The 19,920-nt window shown below is 40.2% G+C and overlaps 2 protein-coding genes across 2 annotated transcripts; both read right to left on the bottom strand.

Annotated features, from left to right (window-relative positions):
- Positions 1 to 10,914: 10,914 nt before the first annotated feature.
- mrpl24 (mitochondrial ribosomal protein L24) lies at positions 10,915 to 13,688 on the bottom strand. Its single transcript, XM_034094556.2, has 6 exons — positions 13,601 to 13,688; positions 13,171 to 13,357; positions 12,894 to 12,989; positions 12,482 to 12,585; positions 11,685 to 11,815; positions 10,915 to 11,307 (listed from the first exon to the last, which is right to left on the bottom strand). Exons 2-6 carry the CDS (start codon positions 13,351 to 13,353, stop codon positions 11,171 to 11,173), a joined length of 651 nt encoding a protein of 216 aa, XP_033950447.1. The 5' UTR covers positions 13,354 to 13,357; positions 13,601 to 13,688; the 3' UTR covers positions 10,915 to 11,170.
- A 412-nt stretch (positions 13,689 to 14,100) lies between these two features.
- LOC117454825 (hepatoma-derived growth factor-like) lies at positions 14,101 to 19,900 on the bottom strand. The gene is made up of 6 exons (XM_034094029.2): positions 19,455 to 19,900; positions 17,305 to 17,381; positions 16,813 to 16,951; positions 16,370 to 16,528; positions 16,088 to 16,276; positions 14,101 to 15,766 (listed from the first exon to the last, which is right to left on the bottom strand). Exons 1-6 carry the CDS (start codon positions 19,539 to 19,541, stop codon positions 15,746 to 15,748), a joined length of 672 nt encoding a protein of 223 aa, XP_033949920.1. The 5' UTR covers positions 19,542 to 19,900; the 3' UTR covers positions 14,101 to 15,745.
- Between the last annotated feature and the right edge of the window lie 20 nt (positions 19,901 to 19,920).

The following is a 19,920-nucleotide window of genomic DNA, read 5'->3' as shown; positions in this document are numbered from 1 at the left end:
AACTTCCCTGTGAAGTGCAACGAAAATCCCTTCACACATTGATGGTCTACTATTGGTTATAATACAACATTTAATCAAAAATAGTCATTTTTTGCATAACTTCGGTGATTTCTTCATGTGGAAAATATTCAATAACTCCACTATTTTTCATTCAAGTGCTACTAAAGTCACTTTAATCACACATTAGTCTACTACTGGTTAAACTTCCCCAACAGGGAGAGCTGGCCAGTGGTCCAGCAGGGCTTCACACCAGTGAGGGGGCTCCCAAGTCAAGCTCCTTTTACACTCGCTTTGGTGAATTTGTATGGTTAACTATTTTCAATAACTTCCCTTTTTTAAAGGGAAATGGAAACACTTTTCAAACTGCTTTCCATGCGACAATATTCCCATTAGGAAATGTATTTATCTAGTCTATTTCCAATGTAAACGATCGAGATACGCGAATTTACTTTTTGAAATACGTGCCTAATGACCATGGGCGCTTCCATTGCTCCGGGACTTTTCCAGTGACGTCACTGAGTGGGTACGGCTTCCTGGGCCAAAGCTCAATAACAAACAACATGGCGTGCAATGCACCAGTAGTTTATATTACAAGAAAACGGTCATCGTCAGGAGTTTATTGTATTGCCCCAGGCTGCACAAATGGATTTTATACGAAGAAGGAAGAAGTACATTTCCATAGGCTGCCACTAAAGGATGAGAAGCTGCTCAAAGTTCAGTCTGGATGCCTGGTTCAATACAAAACATCGGATTTGAAGCCAGGATCTGTTCCCACAATATTCGATTTCTCAACGTATGCAGGATGGCAGGACCCAGAGCGCACGGAGCACAGAGCGGACAGCAGATAACGGAATTGCAGTTGTATTGCTTATAGATTATCAGAACATTTCAAAGGGGACACAGCCCCATTGGATATTAACCTATGGATTAACTACATCATCGTTTTTATCGTTGTAATGCCATTGAAGACCAGTTTAGACCAGACAATGAGGAAGGTAAGCCGTTAGCCTGGCGTATGTTAGTACCTAGCGCCACTTGTTTTGATGTACGTTTTTGTTGATAACCTCACGAGTTTGTATCTTTCAGTGTTGAAGTGGGCACCGTTAGATTCTGTGTCTCCTTGCGATCATAAACGATGTGTTGGATGTGCAGCTAGGATAAGTAATAAGGGAGCTAGGAGTGATTTTCGGTGCAGTAATAGGTTAGCATTTTTCGCTCGGGGCTAATTCAGAGGCTCACTGTTAGCATTGTGTGTTTTTTGTTTTTTTTATTCCGGATCGTATGCCACTCTATTCGACCGAATCGGTTCATAAGCATAGGCCATGGGATGCCTGGTAACTGTAGATGCTTCCACATCAATGCCATCTCCCGACGAATATTCAAATTCATCGTTCAAAACGTCGATCTCATTGCCAAATTCCTCCATCGCTGCCATATCTACTACGTTGTGTTGACTTCCGGTATGGATACCCGGAGCGAAGACCCATCCAGTGACGTCACCATTTGGATCTCCCCTAATGGCTGCGGCCTGGTCCCGGAATTCCCCACCCGGCCGGCGGATAATTAATTTTCTTTTGGCGAGTAATATCATGTACAATAAATATTACGATCAATATCCATTGTAAAATGAATAAACTACCGGAATATTATAACTGTAATTGGTGTTTCCTTTCCCCTTTAAGGTTTTTATCTAACCAAAACATAAATATACAGTCTCGGGGTAAATGGGGGTCGACCAATCAGTTTATCTGTGGTTCAAAGTGCAGCATACATACAGTCAGAGATGGGGACTCGAGTCTGCGACTCGGACTCGAGTCGCACTTAAGTCGCACACACAGAGACTCCAGACTTGACTTGGACTCGTGACCAAAAGACTTCAGACTCGACTTGGACTCGTGTGTTGGGACTCGTGAATAATCATTGTGTTTTCTATTTTTGGCGTATTAAAGGTGGGGTAGGTACATTTGAGAGAAACCGGCTCGAGATCGCTAGAATTTGAAAATACACAACCGGAGATAATCTGCTAGAGGCTGCTACTTCCTTATAGAGCCCGCCTCCTCCAACACACACGAACGCGCACATGACCAATGAGGGCACGAGATAAGTGTGTGCCCAGATGGAAGGCTGACAGGCAGGTAGGCCATCCAGTTATTTTAGCCGGGCTCGAATTTCATCAGACACTTGAAAACTCAGAGAGGTCCGTCAGTCACATTAACGCATGGACGGTTAGCAAACATGTTTAGCTCAGCATCAGCTATGTAATGTTAACTTAGCTTGCTACTAGCTTTGTAACTGAATATTTGAAAAGATTAGTGAATTGCTTGTCACACTTGTTTGAGTTGAGTGGCGTTGACATCCAACTCTTGACATGACATAAAAAAGGTCGGTAACGTTAATCATATTGCATTGCAATAGCCTGTTTAAAGTGATCATATAACAAACAACTAATCAGTACTGATACTGTATGCTAATAGATATAGGAGTGATAATAACACAGTAAATGCTTTGAATTTCTTAGATATAGCTGTGCAGTATTCTTAACAGACTGGATAGCAGCAGACAATAGAAGGCTTATTACAACCAGAAGAGACATGAGACTTTTATTTTTTTAGAGACTTGAGACTTGACTTGGACTCGTGACCAAAGATTTGAGACTTGATCAAGTCTCACCCCACAAAGACTTGAGACTTGACTTGGACTCGTGACCAAAGACTTGAGACTTGACTTGGACTTGCAAAAAAAGACTTGTGAACATCTCTGCATACAGTAGCCCCAAATTGGTTCTACAATATTGAAGTGAATTTAGATCGCGGGTAGTTTTTGGTAGCAATGCACTGTAAAACAGTGAAGTCGCCGTCGGTAAAACATTTTCACAATAAATATTAACCAACAGTATACAAAAGGATGTTTCCTTACTTGTTGGTGTAGTGTTCCCTGCAGAAGACCATTTGTGACCCGCTCTATTGAAATCAGTCGGAAGTCGTAATGGCTCATTTAAAAATAAACGTGGATTTTCGGGGTTCGGGTGCTTTGTTTGATTTTAAATAAACAAAGTCTTGGCTTTCAGAATATGAAACTTTTATTTCCAAAATAACACGATAAATACATCTTTGAAGATGACAGGCACCTCTCACTCGCACTCTGCTCTTCCGCAGTGCCGCTCCCCCTCCCTCCCGCTTAAATTATGAATGTAAGGCGTATAGTAAGTAGGTAACACGGCAGGGTCAGTGACAGTTTGTTTTCATCTGATTTCAAATAAACAAATTCTTGGCTTTCAGAATATTAAACTTGTTTCGGCAAATTCAGATGATAAATACAAATGTGAAGCTTGTAACGGCATAATTAGAAGCGGAGAACGGAGTAACTTAACGTCACATAGGCATAACAACAGCCGGTGTTTCTCGTCAGTGTTTTCCCCGGGAAACAAACACAATACACACAAACGCAAAAATACACAAACACACACACACACGTACACACACACACTCGCGAACTTCCCCCAGACCAGTAATCCAAACGAAAATATCTTCCCTCCGTACTACTTTCATCATTTGCTCCGCTAATAATCAATCAGATCGATCCAGAGAAGAGGAAACTTTGAAGGCTTTTTTCTCAAAATGATGACTCGTGACAGTAATTATATAATGTGACATATTTCGCTTAATATTTGGAGTACAAAAACAATCCTGATATCATTAGAAAGCTAGGAATCTCCTCTTTCCAGCAGTGTATACAACTCAAAATGTGTCTTCGGGTCAATGGGACTGATTTCGATAGAGCAAGTCACATTTATGTGCCAAGTGATTTTGGTAGCACACTGTACAGTGAAGTTATGGATATTTGACAACATTTAGCAAAAGGAAGTTTTTCCTAGCTGTTGCTGTGTTAGTATAACCAACAGGAGACCATTGACGTGTGATGTGATTTTGGTAGCACTCTACTACATGACAGGGAGGTTATTTAATATTTTTGCAGTAGCCTATGTTTTTGGCATTGCCATTGATTGACAATCCCTGAGAACTCTTCTCTTCTCCGGCTACATATAACAACGATTTGATTATGAATGACTGATCCGTCTGTCAAAGGGGATTGGGAGGGATGACATTTAAAATAACCAATGTTATAGGCTAGGAAATGAAGAGAGATGACCCCCATGTGGAGCTTTGTTTTTCCTACAGGGAAATGCATTGAGCCTCATTGTCAGCGCAGCAGCAATACACAGCTGATGCTGATGCTGCTGCAGGTGATATTGCAGCACAGTCACCTACTGTAAGAGGAGGGTGAGGGAGCTGACGGAAACACTTCCTCTACATCAGTAACTATTGGCCTTTTAAATACCCTTCGAAAACTGTACCTGTATCCCCAGCAGAGTAACATCCTGCAGAGTTCTGCTGCACAGTGTGTCGGTGCCCTCTATTCTTCAATCTGCCAGGCGTGTTAGACACCAGCTTTTGATTTAGGAACTGTAAATTCAATGCAGTGTCACTATTTTTCATTAACTGCAGCTTATCCAGAAATAGCCATAAAAAGAAAGGAGAAATGTCACGCCAATATATTTAATTACCAACAGTAAATTTGTATATTAGTATATTTTTGTAAATATAGCCTACAAAACTGCTATAATAATCTTTGAAGCTTTTTTAAGAGATCTAACAAGCTCGTAATGCTTTTATGAATGCTGTTGAGGAGCAAAAAAGCATGCATTTGTGGCTCTTACCATGGCCGTATTAACTTGAATTGGGCTCAAAAATTAGCCGTGGGCCCCTTGGACCAGACCACAACCCCATTTTTTTGGGGTGAATTTTCATTCTGTGTTCTGCAAGTAAACTATTTCAACAAATAATACAAAAACACAAAGTTAAGATTTAAAATGACCAGTGCAAGGCAGGACAAAACGCACATCTGTGTGCCAAAACAGGCTCCATGGATCTTATTGTATGACAACCAGACCTTGCCACCTGTTTAAACTGTATGTAACACAGACATGCAAAATATACATAACGTGAAGGTAAGTGTGTACCTGTGTCTCTGCAGACAGGGCGCTTTGAAAGGGTTATCCGGTGGCTTGGTGCTTCCCACCTGAGGAATCTGACACCCAGGTACCAACAGGACTGTGTTGGACGGCGATGTGAGGTGTGCGTTATGTTCCCGCTATGACTGTCCCAGTGACCCAGACTGTCACTGTAAGACGTCACTCTCTCTGCTGTCTGGTGTCAACAGCAGGGTGGTAGGCTGAAGAAGAAGAAGGCCCCTCCTCAGACAGAAAGAGTCAATCCAGCGGGGGGGCTTTATTCACCGCCGCTACTCTTCTGACCTTTGACTTGACTGTAGATTTGGATAAACATGAGAATATTCTGCTGACAAACGATATTGCAATAAGCCGGAAAATGGCTTACGTCACATGTTTGTATAAGATTTTTTTTGGGCAAAACACTCTTTTTTAAATATGTCATCACATCACAGCTCGACAAAAGAAAGTCTATGGAAAACTCAAGGCTCGGATGTGGCTCTAAGAACAAAATGGATATAAAGAGCGATAAGTGCTGGTTTTCAACAAGGAATATTTAAACATACAATTGGAAGTAAATGATATTTAGAAGAAAGTTTTTTGGGAAATTGAAAGTAAATAAATGTTTGTTTCTACACATATGAAGACAGAAAGAAATACTGAATGAGAGATTGCATTTGCTTCTACGGTCAGACAGGTCAGACTGCAGCTTTCTATTGCACACAGTTTTGTTTAGTTTAACTGACCTGGCATGTTTAAGCTCCTTGAGAAAAGTATTTCCATTATATGTTACTTTATACATTTAATCAACAGCATTTCAGTGGGAAATATTGTACTTTTGACTTCATAGGCTATGTTTGACAGCTGTAGAGTTACTATTCTCTTGAGATTTATACACAAAACACATGATACTTTGTAAAAACAAAGCACCGGTACAAAATTCCTTGTAATTCCAAGTCTGGACAAGGGAATTAAAGTCTGACAGAAAAGTGAGGGCTGTGTTCTACCTTCCTTTTCAGCTCAGAGTCGTATCATATTGAGGTCATTTACAAGAATCCAGTCTGAATTAGACCAAACAGTTACACATGCGAGCCTCAGACCTGCGTAGAAGCTAACGTTACATTTTCCAGCAGCCTTCAAATAAGCAGCCTATAATTAGACACCATCATTATATTGTAGCTGAGCTTTGATCATCAAGTGAGTCAAAAGCAACACTCAAATTTTGTTTTAAAGTGTTTTCAGATGTTCAGGAGATGCTCGAGCGATCACAAATCATACTGCAAGGAGATCATTATACCTTGTTTTAGGCAGGGTGATTATCTAAAATCGTTGTTTTATGTGCAAAACCTGCACAGCAAACTTGCAACCACTAATGATATAAAGACAGAGACAAGTAACTAGAAGCACTTCTGTGAAAAAAATTAAGATACTTTGATGGAAAGAAAGCTCTTAAAGACCTCCATAAGCATTATGTTAGAGACTCTGACATGTGCCACCTAAACCACCAGGTGGGATTCATTAGATTACGTAGCTGAGGGAGCAAATGTGACTCAGCTGAAAATCTAGAGCATTGCCTGCAGTTTATTTTTATGTATTCTTAATTCTGCATCATGACACATGAGTCATGTTGTGCGGTTTCATTTAACTGGCTCCAGAATTGCTCTCAACTCACCACAAAGCAGAAATGACAAGACAGGCCTTCTCAAAACTAGTTACACCCTTCACGAGTTAAGATGGTAATAAATCTGCTTTTTGTCTGTGCAAATGGAAATTATAAAGACAAATGAGGCGATACAATGTTCCACTTAACCGACTTTACACTTCAGCTTGATGTAATCCCAGACTGAAATCCACGAAACACTAATGCAATGACAGGAAAGATGACTAGCCTTTCAATCGTTTTTCCTCCCATAAAAGCGAAAACCTCAAAACCCAGTTTCCGCTGACTGGCTGCTTTTATTCCCTCTTGGAGTCGAAGAGGCAGAGGCAAACAGGTTCAGGAGAGACGAGTCTGGGAAAAACTGCCGCACTCATCCAGTCTCCAGCCAAACCAACGCCTTGCCATGCATTCTGCATCATGTTACCAACTGACCAGAAATGAGGGTATCGAGAGCCACTGGGATACTTTGACACATCATTTTTTGTGTCAGTGCCTGGCAACAAAGTTAGTTGCTTCTACAGCTGAGGATCTGGCAGGGCCTGGACCTTCAGTGAATCAGTACTCGTGGATAACCAGCGGGGGAAAACTGATTTTGCCACCTCCCTCATATGTAATATAGAAATGTGCAGCTGAAGAGAGTTAGAAAAAAAGAGAATTGACCAGAGACCAGGCTTCCCTCTGATAGATGCAGATAAAACGTGATATTGGCAGCTACAAAGGGCTATTTTAAGGCTATTTAAACACAAATTAATAATGGGTATATCCAGGCTTTTAAAAATATCGAGGTCATAAATCCAAAACAGGATTTTTGGATTTATCACCAGAGAAAAACACTGTAAAACTTTTTTCCGATATTTGGAAATGTTCTTCATTCATTTAACTTAAGGTGTATATATATGGGTTTTCTTCGTTAAAAAAGTGATAAGTGATTTTTATCAGTTTTTTGTCACTATCTGCTAAGATATGCTTAACATATTTTAAAAACACATATTTTTAACAGATAATTGATTACTTTAGATATTTTTTTAATTAAGTATGCAACAAACTATGCAAGATATAAATGTAAGTATAAGAAATTAAACATTTTTTATCTAGCTGATCAAAAAGGTGGGAATGTAAATTGAAGGTAATAACAAAGTTTACCTGTAATTCAAGGAAACATTTGAATCTAATGGAATATATAATGATTTTATTTGAAACTTTGACTGTTTTCTTAATTTATGTTAAATAATCATAAATGCACGTTTAGTGCTTCCGTATACAAGGTCATATTTGAACCTGATGCCGTTGTATAAAAGTCAAACGAGATGAGTGAAAAAAAACGGTTCCTTCTGCACACTGTTGCCACAGACCCGTTGGAAAGAGAGACTCATTCGTCTCAAGGCTTTAAGTTCTTGGAGAACAGCATGTCTGGGCTTCTGTAAAATAATATGCCTTTTTTTTTAAGCCTCATGAATGATCTGGACAGGCTGCCGCTGCACCCATTAGCATTATAAACCTGTTCCCTGGCTAAATGACGCACTGCGTGCTAATAGAACCGTTCTTCGGGCAGCAGAGCGGAAACGGTAGAAATCCAAACACCATGACGACCTCCTAACCTATCAGGCTCTCCTCTCCTCTTTCTCTGCTTCGATCTCTCAGGCAAAAAGCACTTTCTTTCAAGATAAGATCCAATCTTCCTATTCCAATCCCAAAAAACTATTTTCCATCTTTTCCACCCTCTTGGACCCTCCCAAAGCCCCTTCCCCCTCCTCCCTTCTGTCAAGCGACTTTGTTAACCACTTTGAAAAAAAGGTTGATTTCTGACTCACCTTTACTCACCGCTGGGTCACCAGACCCTCCTTTCACCCACACACTAACCTCCTTCTCCCCTCTCTCTCCAAGTGAGGTTCTTACCCTCATTACTTCTGCCCGTCCTACCACCTGTCCTCTGGACCCTATCCCCTCAAACCTCCTTCAGACTATCGCTCCTGATATTCTACCGTTTCTCACCCATCTCATCAACACTTCTCTAACTTCTGGTCACTTTCCAAACAGTCTCAAGGAGGCAAGAGTAAACCCTCTCCTAAAGAAACCCACTCTCAACCCGTCCGATGTTATAAACTACAGGCCTGTCTCTCTCCTCCCGTTCCTGTCTAAAACACTTGAACGCGCTGTCTTTAAACAACTCTCCTGTTATCTCCATCAGTACAACCTTCTGGATCCGCACCAGTCTGGTTTCAAGGCAGGTCACTCCACAGAAACTGCTCTCCTTGCTGTCACTGAGGAACTGCACACTGCTAAAGCAGCCTCCCTCTCCTCTGTCATCATCCTGTTGGACCTGTCTGCTGCATTCAACACGGTGATCCATCAGATCCTCCTTCGCACTCTCCAAAAACTTGGAGTTTCAGGCTCTGCACTTTCCCTCCTCACCTCATACCTCAAAGACCGTACCTACAGGGTAACTTGGAGAGGGTCCGAGTCCGACCCTTGTCAATTAACTACAGGGGTCCCTCAGGGCTCTGTTCTTGGTCCCCTCCTCTTCTCCTTGAACACAAACTCGCTCGGATCTGTCATTAGCCCGCATGGTTTTTCATACCACTGCTACGCTGACGACACCCAATTCATTCTGTCCTTTCCCCGCTCAGAGACCCAGGTCGTCGCACGCATCTCTGCTTGTCTAGCGGACATCTCTCAGTGGATGTCTGCTCATCACCTCAAGCTCAACCTTGACAAGACTGAACTGCTTTTCCTTCCGGGAAAAGATTGTCCCACTCTTGACCTGACAATCAACATTGGCACCTCTGTTGTTTCCCCGACTCAGACTGCAAGGAATCTGGGTGTGATCCTAGATAACAAACTGTCCTTCACTGCAAACATCGCTGCTACAACCCGTTGCTGCAGATACATGCTTTACAACATCAGGAAGATACGTCCCCAGCTGACCCAGAAAGCGACGCAGCTTCTGGCCCAGGCTCTCGTCATCTCACGCCTAGACTACTGCAACTCCCTCCTGGCTGGTCTACCTGCATGTGCCATCCGACCTCTGCAGCTCATCCAGAATGCAGCGGCTCGTCTGGTCTTCAACCTTCCAAAATGTTCCCACACCACTCTGCTCCTCCGCTCCCTTCACCGGCTTCCGGTAACTGCTAGAATCCACTTCAAGACACTGGTACTTGCGTACCATGCTGCGAATGGATCTGGCCCTTCCTACATCCAGGACATGGTTAATCTGTACACCCCAGCACGTGCACTTCGCTCTGCATCAGCCAAACGACTCGCTGCACCCTCGCTGCGAGGGGGACCCAAGTTCCCATCAGCAAAAACACGTGGGTTTGCTATCCTGGCTCCAAAATGGTGGAATGAGCTCCCCATTGAAATCAGGAAAGCAGAAAGCTTACACATCTTCCGGCGCAGACTGAAAACTCATCTCTTTCGACTCCACTTCGAGCGATAGAATTACTAACAAAGAACTGCTAACAGAGCACTTATATACTAATAAAGGACTGGCTGATCTAAAGCCAGTTGAGTAGTACTTCAAATGTTTGGCTCTATGAAACCTGATGTACTTATATGATTCTGTTTTCTTCAAGATTGTATCTTCCTGGTCGAATGTACTTATTGTAAGTCGCTTTGGATAAAAGCGTCAGCTAAATGCAATGTAATGTAATAAACCCTGCTAATACTAAGAATAATGTTATCTTTCAAACTATGCAGACTTTTCAGCGTTTATGGAGTATTTTACGACACTAAATGTCAAGGGATCCATTTCCCCCTGGGACAGAAGCTACTGTTTCTTATCTCATTACAGATGTGTAATTCCACTGTTTGCCTAGCGTGGAAAATGTGATTATCTCTCCCACAATGACTGTGACTATGTTGTCAATGCTGATATATCAAAGCCAAACCTTGACGTGTGGTTTTATATTTTCTGTCGCGTAAGAATCTTTCAATTAGACAAAATAAATCAGGATTGGGAATCTAGCCCGATGGGTTAGCGTTAACGGTTTGAATTCAAATGGAAGAGGATACATAAAACGAATAATCAACTTCATAAATAATCCCTGAACATGTCATTTGCTTGAATTTTCAAAAAAAACAAAGGTTCATTTCAAATGGTATGAATGATATGATCTTCTTTTACTTCTAACGTTAGCATCGTGGGGGGTGGATATGCAGCAGCTATTATACATTCTTCTCCTTTTCTGAGAAGTAACAACTGTAAGGGATCATAATTTAACAAATAGTTTGTATAACAAAGAGAATATCAAGTTACTCTATTAATTGTATTAGTTTACATTTGACATTTATTCACGGTTACAAAGAAAATAAACATAATTCAAACTCTGACACTGCTGTGGATAGAGAAGGACTGCAACTGAAATCAGGGAACATTTGAGAAGAACGTCCGTTTTTCCTCATCCTCTCTTTCATTATGCATGACTTCCACAAAAACATGGTGTTCAGAGTCCCTGTGAAAACTGGATAGCACGATTGGGCCCGAGTGTCTCTGATGTGTCTGGTCAGTACCAGTAGGACCCTTTGTGCCTTCTGTTCTCCACAATGCCCATTTTCTCCATGACTTCCTCCTCCAAGGTTTTGAGAGACGGTACGTAGGTTTTTTCTAGAGTGTCATCTGGACTGGTGTCTTTTGGACCGTCTGTAATAACAGAAAGACACAGTCTCATTCAAAGATATATATAGATTGTAAAATAACACAAGGAAAAAAAGCATAAATGTGACACCTGTTCACTCAACTAGTCATTTCCAATAATTTCCCAGAATTAATGGAAAACAATTATGTATTGGTAAAGGTTAACAATTTCCAGGTGTGTTCTAGTTTAGAAGAAAATGTGTTTCTTCCACTATAAAACAATCAAACTCCACCTCTCACACACCTATTTTTAGAATTAAAGTCTGCATATGGTGGAAAACTGACTGGCAGACAGTTTTATGGGATGACTCTTAGCTAGACATGGAATAAACTGGTTAGTGAAAATAATTATTCTCTAATAATAATAACACAGACAGACTCACCTTTCCACTGCTCTGGCACGAGGCCATCTCGTCGCTCTACGACCGGTTTGGGGATGATTCGCCCCGTCCTGAGAGACACTCGCACTCTATCACCCTCCTCTGTGAACTTCCACTCCACCTCTGTGGGCTTCCTGCAAGATCAATACCATCACGTCATGATTTATGAAGACACAAATTGATTTACATTTATCCACAGTAAATCATTTAAAAAAAGGTTAGGATTTAAAATAATAACATGACTTCCACAAAAGACTTCCAACTAGATGAATTGCTAAAGTTAAAGGTTGAAAGTTGGAGTTAGAATAGATTGTAAGACCGTTAGTATAAACACAAAAAGGCTGTATGGTGGTGTACGAACATTCTCTGTTGTTTCATTAAGCAACATTTAGTGGGGAAATGACAGACATATTTTATGTCGTAGATCAATATGTGAAAACCTGTTAAGCACATTGTTTAATAAATCAACCTTATTTCAGGCCTCTTTCTAAAAACCTATTCAAAACCTATTAATTGACTTCAAGACAAGGGAACTCATTTCCTAGTTGTAGGACTCATTCTTGCAGCACTAGGAGATCTCTGAGTTTAGCACAAGCTGTTTAAGACTCCAGATAGCAATATCGCAGGAGCATCAAAAAAAAGGATTACAGCCAAGACTTCTAATCTGTTGTTAGGCTATTGTCAATGTCCTGGGGTGTGTGTGTGTGTGTGTGTGTGTGTGTGTGTGTGTGTGTGTGTGTGTGCGTGCATATGCATAGCCAACATTTATTTCCTTAGTAGCAAGGTTTACTGTAGTCTACCTGTCTGAGGGGTCAACAAGCGCAATATCTGCGAGCAGGAGGGGAGCCTCACTGGCAACGTAGGACCCACGGGATTCCCCAGTTTTCCCGACGTACCTGAAATGCTAAAAACAGAAAACGTTTTCGGAATGTTGTATTCCAACAGATGGATACAAATGTTTCATTATTTTGCACTTTGTCAGCTTGTTTGATCTTTAACAAAACATCTGTCTCCATCTGGTGGTGTGTGACACTTCTACAGTAGTAATTAAATTGAAAACGTAAGTATTTGGTAAAAAAATGGTAAAAAAATATACGGAAGCATCACCAATCAAGAATCTAACTTTATTATCCTCTTAACAGCAGCTCAACAAACTATACTGTGATGCAGTACACAGCTTCCTCTGGGAAAGACACTACAGAAGTTCCTTACTGTGTTCAGGCCCTGCAGAATAACCCAGTTTCTGTGTCTGAAGACTTGATTCACTCTCCCCTGCTTCCCCTTGTCCTTCCCTGCAAGAATCTCCACCTGGAAAACAAAAGAAAAGCAGATACATGAGTCCATGTTGTATTAGTCTCATATTCTGGAATGATATCTCTAAACCAGTTTATTTTGTCAATCAAAGTTTAGCCAAGAACGCTTGAATAATGAGTTAGAAGGCAACCGAGTCCCACTTTGCCCATAAAGACTTGTGACTTGAGTTCCTCACCATGTCCCCTTTCAGCACCGACCAGTCCTCAGCTGCTATCGGCTCCACGAACACCTTCCTCCTCTTCTTCCCTAAAGGATTTAGCCTCTTAGCAGCCGCCGTCCAGGGTCTGTTGGTGCCGAAGCGGTAATCTTTGGGCACAACCACCTTGGCTGCCATCGACAGGAGAGCGGTCAGCCTCATTGTGCTAAAATGGGACAAAATATGTCAAAAGAGTTATCTTAAAAAGGTGCCGAGTTTCCCTTGACAACACAAGCTATGCTAACGTTAGTTTGTGGGAAGCTATCACTATACTTGTGTTACAACGGCTAACCAAATGTTAATGTATTTTCAAACGCAGTGAAATCTTGAACAAGACTGCTACCTTTCTTGCCACAGTGTGGTTATAACAATAATAGAGTTAAGTAATATAACATGCACAATATCTTACCCTCTGTTGATGTCAATGTCACATGTAGCAGCTCTGCCTCGAACACTATCCTCAGCAGGCAGCACCCCCTAGTGGAGAGGAGGGTGAGACCCGGCCGCACGCATGCGCACTGGCCAAATAATGTATCTGCATGTATTTGGTTCCTTTTTAGGTTACAAAAAACATACAAGGTCTCGCAGATATACATTAAAAATGATAAAAACGTTATAAGAATACAATACAATTAATTATACCAGATTACATGTAGAATTAAACAGAAGGTTCTTTATTAATCGTATTGATATTCTGTACAAACTTCAAAGTCCACTGAGACAAATGTAACATTTGTGATATTAACATTTATATATAATAAACATTTATTGATTGATTGAATTACAAGGGATAAATAGGAAACATAACAAAGAGGAATATGGAATTCACAAAGCTTTCTTACTTTTGTACCTGTAAATTCATAATCCACAATAACAAAGATTTATAGAATATAAAAAAAGACAAACACATTTCTGTAATCAACATGTTTATTAAATGGACTGGCAACTACAACAGTAAGCAGCAGATAAAGATGAATGCTTCTGAAAGGAAAAGAGAAAGCTTAACCAAGAATAACACCTCAATGCCAAATGATACCCTCGATATTACAGACGGGGCCCCTTCGACCATTTCTTAGTTGCAATTAGGGCAATGTTATAGGTGGGTATAAGCCATTTTTAGGCAAAGCAGTCAGTTTCATGATCATTCTTAAAAGCTGAAAGTCCCTTAGGTTCATCACTTGATTAACTGTAACTCCATGTTGCCAGATACAGGCAAGAACACTAAAGCGATGACAATGACATCCAAGTAACACAGTGTCTAAACAGTTGTCTAAACAAATGATAAAATAGAACACACCTTGTACATCACAACTTTGTTTTACAGCCAAAATAATAAGACCATTGAAGTAAAACAGACTCATATTCCAGTTAAGAGGTTTGGAAAAAACTAAGCTTTACAGATGGTTCACTACACTCTTCTCATGAATTTGTGGAGATCATATGATGGCATTAACAATGTGAGCTATACCTTAAAAAAACAAAAACGTATTTGGTACAACGAATTCATGAATTTAACTAAGTGTTCTTCCTGGTTACATTTCAAGTATGAAGCAATGGCAGCATTAACATGAGCTTAATAAGAACTGGGAGGAATTGACAGTTGACTTGATGGATTTTGAAATGTTTGCCAGATAATTTCTCCAGAAAAAATTGCGACAAATAACTTTTACTACCTGCAAAAGAACTCCAAAACTTAAAGACTGAGCAACAACATTCAGGAATGTCTTTCTGGTTCCAATAATTAACATTCATCAGCAGATGGAAGTAAAATAGGGCTTTGAAAAGTGACTGATTTGATCCTACAATAGCACTTTTCAAATGGGCTTTAAATATTCAATATGGAGAAAAGAATCCTGTAATTTGGTCACCTGCAATGAAGCATTCCACTACACTAAAGCAACAAAACCTGTGTTGCATTAAAACATCATACAGTGAACTAGACAATGATTAATAGGGCAGCTGAAAAAAAAACCTAATTTTCAAAGTGCAACTCATCATGTATCCAATGACTGAATATATTATTTAAGAAGAGGCTGATAAGCTAGGTGAGATAGATGTAAGTAAAACATTGAATTTACGAAAGCTTGGGTGAACATTTGTTCTTATTCCTGTACAATAATGTGTTTTAAAACCATCAGATATAAGTATTTTTCAGTTTTGTTGGGTTTAAATGTTTTTATATATTCAGTTTTGTATTCCCTCTGAACTGAAAATGTTTTTGACACCTAGCATTCAGTCTTTGTAATTATGTAATTGCACTTAGAAATAAAAAATATATACACACCAAAATCCCATTTATAAATGAGCCTTTAAGTGCTCAGTTCAATAGTTTGGAACCAGATTAGCAAACGTTTTGTTTCTGGGATATATGATATCCCAAAAATGGCAGATGAAGATTTGTTTGTCTCTGAATACAAACTTTTATTTTTTTTATTTTGTATTATCCTTTCAATTAAACAGTTGAAATCTGGCATCCTGCAGGTAATCATGTTGATGCTTAAATTCCTGGGAAAAGCATCAAAGTTTCTTGGGTTTTTTCTTCTGAGAGTTGACGTTAAGCGCTGTCTGTCACAGGCTGCAGGGAGAGAAGTGGAGAGCAATTAATGCATTAAGTAAAACACTTGATATAAATAGTGACTCTGTACCAATAACTGCATTTTACTTGTACAATTGTCTCTTCTAAATTGTCTCTTATTTTTGTATGTCTTTAAGTACATTGTATGTTGCATTGTTGAAGGTGCCTTGTATTAACATGTTCCATTGTTAAAAACTGTGTTAGCTGTTTCTCAAATGACAGTAAAGCCTTTTAATCATTTTATACCGTGGTGTTATCCTAAAACCTGCAAAAAACACCACAATGGCCACATTCTGTCCTCATCCCTGTGTATTGTCTCACCTTGTCTGCTGTTAGCTTCTCTCCTGCGGGAGCCTTGTCCTGGGCCTCTGCTTTCGACTCGCTCTGTGAGGAGGGGGCATTTGCCTTGGATCCGGCCACATCATTGAGCTTGGTCTCCGCTTTAGACTTGCTGCCGTCGACTTTCGTGTCACCGTCTGCCTCAGTATCCTTCGGCCGCTTGGGTGAAGCCTAATGAAAAAAGGTTTGAGGGAGTGTCAGAGAGATAAATAACTACGAATCTTCCTACTTGGAGTATGTACGACTGACAGTCTCAAAGCTCACCTCTGTGGACTCCTCTGCTTTTCGTTTATTCCCTCCCCTCTCGTTCTTCTCGTCGATTACCAGAGCCCCTTCATCTTCATCGCTGCTGCCCTCGGCGTCTGCTTTCTCCGTGCTCCCAGCATCCCCTGCTCCTTCTGAAGCGTTGTCCTTCTTAGATGACTACCGGCAGAGATTTAAATAATAGTGTAAGAAAAGGGAGTCAGACCAACAAAGAGCACACACTTGAGTCTGACTGTTGCCTTGAATAAATTAAAAGGGCAGTTCTCTGACAGTCCTCAATGGGGGTAAAGAGTGGAATGCCATTTTTGTAGAAACAGATTTCACCAGGTTTATACAGACATGAGCATTTTTCTTTAAGGTGTTCTAAAATTACCAAAGTTAGACATCACACATAGGCAGATTACTCACAGTACAATAAAACAGACTCGAAGAAATAGACCTACATCGTTGGCTTCATGCTTGACGGTGGGGTTGTTCTCGATCTCCCAAAGTCCCTCAGCAAAGCCTTTCCTCTTGTTTGCTTTACCAAACTTCTCTTTGTTTTCATCGTAGGGGCACAAATCCTTGGCCCCCAGGAACGCCCTGTGGAGAGCAAACATAACTCATTCAGTTTCGTTAAAGTGTGCACCTATACACTCCAGCATGTTCATTTCAAATGTCTGTTTGTCAGAGACGGAGTTATGCTACACAATTAGCTTTGTCGACATTCTACATACGGACATTTGACAGCGATATACGATATAAGAAGGTATTTCCGTGATAATTTTCACAACAAATAATCAACTTTTCAGTATTATTTTTTTATCTTTTAAGTATTACTGTTTTCCCCCAAAACTCAGAAAGAAGTTGGCAAGAGACAATTTTGTTCTATTTTCTTAAATGTTTACCCATCATATTTTCTCCACCTGGAATAAAACACACAACACATTACTCACGTCTCATGTGTCCCAAAGAAGAACACCTGGTACTTGTTTGAGGGGGACTTCACAGCTCCTTCGGGTAATTCGTCAATCTGTGAAAACAGAACACAGCTTCTTAGGAAAGGCAGGAGAATAGGACAATCAAAAATGAAGGAAATAACAAAAGTAGATTAAAATACTGTAATGAAAACCCAGTACGACTAGAACAAAACATTTGTATCCTGAATCATGTTTACAGATATAAACTTTAAACATTCTATAGTCAATAGAAGTTAACGTGTTTTGAGTTCACAGAGCATCAGCCATGCAAGACATGTTTTAAGTCAAGCTTGGATGTAATTATTTAAATTTGTATTTGCCAATATTTATTTGTGTTAGAACAGAGGCACATGGCATTTGTTTGCAAACTGCCAGACAGACAGCTTTGGCATTCCAAGATAGGGCCGTGGTGTCAGGATAGGTGGGGCCCTGTAGCCTGCTGGTAAGGGCCATGGCTGATAAGACTGAGAAAAAAGGCAGGAAAAGGTACCGATCAGGACTTTGCGATTTTGGTATAGTATGTTCTGTCATTCAAATGCATAAAAGATTGAAACATAAAAACTCAAACACTGACTAAAATTGTAATTAACTGTTGACTTTCAACTCCAGAAGGTTACGGTTTTTGAGTTATTGTTTTGGCTATAGTGTAGAATAAAAAACAACATTGTGTTTTTATTTTTTCATCCACATTTTATCTGATTTTGTGAGTGCAGAACAGTTTTTTTATAAAGCTCTGAGTGAGGCTGCGTTTTAGAGGGAAATGTAATTCTGTTTAAAGTTCACACTTTCTGTAATAATGAATGATTAGGAAACACTGACTGTAATGCGTTTATAGAACTGGTAGAGATTACGTTATGGTCTGTTGTTATTAGCATGGAACAATGTATTTACCGTGATCAGAAGTGGAAGAAGTACTAAGATTGCGTACTTAAGTAAAACTACCAGAGAGCAGGAATACTATTACAAGTCCTGCATTCAAAATGTTACTCAACTAAAAGTAGAAAAGTATTGAAATCAAAATATATACTTAAAGTAACAAAAGTAAAAGTACTCATTATTAAGATTGGTCCATTTCAGAATTAGATATATTATATGTTTTGATTATAATTATTGATGCATCAAACTAAGTGTTTATCACAGCTGGTAACAGTGGATCTAATTTTAATAACCTTTTATACTGGAGGGTAGCTTGTGGATTTAGTCCAGGTGTGACTAAAGTCTTATTTAAGTGCCGATTATATATATATATCTCATCATATTTAGCTGACGCTTTTTATCCAAAACTATCTATAAACTCAACCAGATTAAGTGCTACTGCAATAGCTTGTCTTAAAACCAATCATATAATTAATCCAAATCTGCAAAGTAACTAAAATAAAATAAATGTAGCGGGGTAAAAAAAAAACTCTGAATTGTAATGGGGTAGAAGTACAAAGATGGAAATACTCAAGATAAGTACCTTAAAATTGTACTTAAGTACAGTACTTCTGTAAATGTACCTTTACTTTACATCACTGGCAGTAATGAAAGTCTATCCTTAGGAGCAGAAACAGTTACTTGTTGCACCAAGTCTGGGCAGGCATGTTTACAAAGTATCAAACCATATGGCTACGACACGCAAACATGTAATGCAACAGTTATACACAATAACCACCTCCAAATTAGTAAGTAATGTAGATACAAAGTGGATTCCTTTCAGTGTCCCCAGGTGGCCCTGTGTTCACATAGCGTGTGCTACTGGCGGTGTATAACATGACCGTTAACTTGTGGCTGCTATTCTGAACGGTTAGCTGTTATTAGCCTAACAACAGGCCCCCTGGGAGACGAAAGCGGTACACGAAGAGCAGCTTCGGCGGCAGAGAGCAGCTAGCAACGCCAGTCATATTTAGTTAGCCGAGCAGGGTAATGATGTCTGTGTCCACGATGACTCACTCGAAAGACATTTGTCTACAGTTGGTTAGCTGTGTGTGGAGGCTGGGCAGCGTTAGCTAACACGGCTGAGCTAAGCTAACTCATCAAAGCTAATGCTAACCAACGTTACTGATAGGCCTGGTAGGTAAACAGAAAGACTCAAATGTACATCAAACCTTAAGCTGGTTCAAATACATTCAACGTCAGGTGCTTACCCTCGCAGGCCAGTGTGGATACCCCTTCATTTTAGCAAACACCAGATCTCCAGGTTTGTATTCTTTTTGCCTGTTGGACCGCGGCATGTTTCTTGCAGAAATTGCTTGCAATGTCCGCCAAAAAAAGAGTAATAGTTTAGGGTGGGTCAGTGTCCGGGTTGGTCAACACCTGCTGCAAACGAGTCGGGTTTTCATTCAAATGAACCAGGCGCGGAAAACGGGAGCGAAGACGCGGCGACGGACGAGCTATTTCGCGGATCCAGTGGGATAAAAAAAAACCGCGGCCTTTGATTAGGACAACGCACTGGTTTATGAAAGGAAATGTAAAAATGTTACGGCTAAACGCTTTAACGTTTTGGTGTTTATGTTATTCTACAATCCAGGGGCCCGTCCCTCGGTCTGTTAGGGTTTGAAATTGAAACCGCTTCCCACTTTGCAGACGCGCCCCCAGTACCTGGCGAAGATG

Source organism: Pseudochaenichthys georgianus, chromosome 11 (assembly GCF_902827115.2).
Source record: "Pseudochaenichthys georgianus chromosome 11, fPseGeo1.2, whole genome shotgun sequence".
In the NCBI taxonomy this organism is placed as follows: Eukaryota; Metazoa; Chordata; class Actinopteri; order Perciformes; family Channichthyidae; genus Pseudochaenichthys; species Pseudochaenichthys georgianus.
Note: the sequence above shows the minus strand (reverse complement) of the source record. Positions and strands in the feature narration are given on the sequence as shown.

Bases quoted from the DNA above. Each gene is read 5' to 3' on its own strand.
- mrpl24 (XM_034094556.2), bottom strand. From the start codon at position 13,353: ATGAGGCTGACCGCTCTCCTGTCGATGGCAGCCAAGGTGGTTGTGCCC. The intron at 12,990-13,170 runs GTGAGGAACTCA...TTTGTTTTCCAG, and splicing joins CGGTGCTGAAAGGGGACATG to GTGGAGATTCTTGCAGGGAA. The intron at 11,308-11,684 runs GTGAGTCTGTCT...CTGTTATTACAG, and splicing joins CGTGCCAGAGCAGTGGAAAG to ACGGTCCAAAAGACACCAGT.
- LOC117454825 (XM_034094029.2), bottom strand. From the start codon at position 19,541: ATGCCGCGGTCCAACAGGCAAAAAGAATACAAACCTGGAGATCTGGTG. The intron at 16,952-17,304 runs GTGAGTAATGTG...TGCTCTCCACAG, and splicing joins TTCTTTGGGACACATGAGAC to GGCGTTCCTGGGGGCCAAGG. The intron at 16,529-16,812 runs GTAGGTCTATTT...CTCTGCCGGTAG, and splicing joins TCAAGCATGAAGCCAACGAT to TCATCTAAGAAGGACAACGC.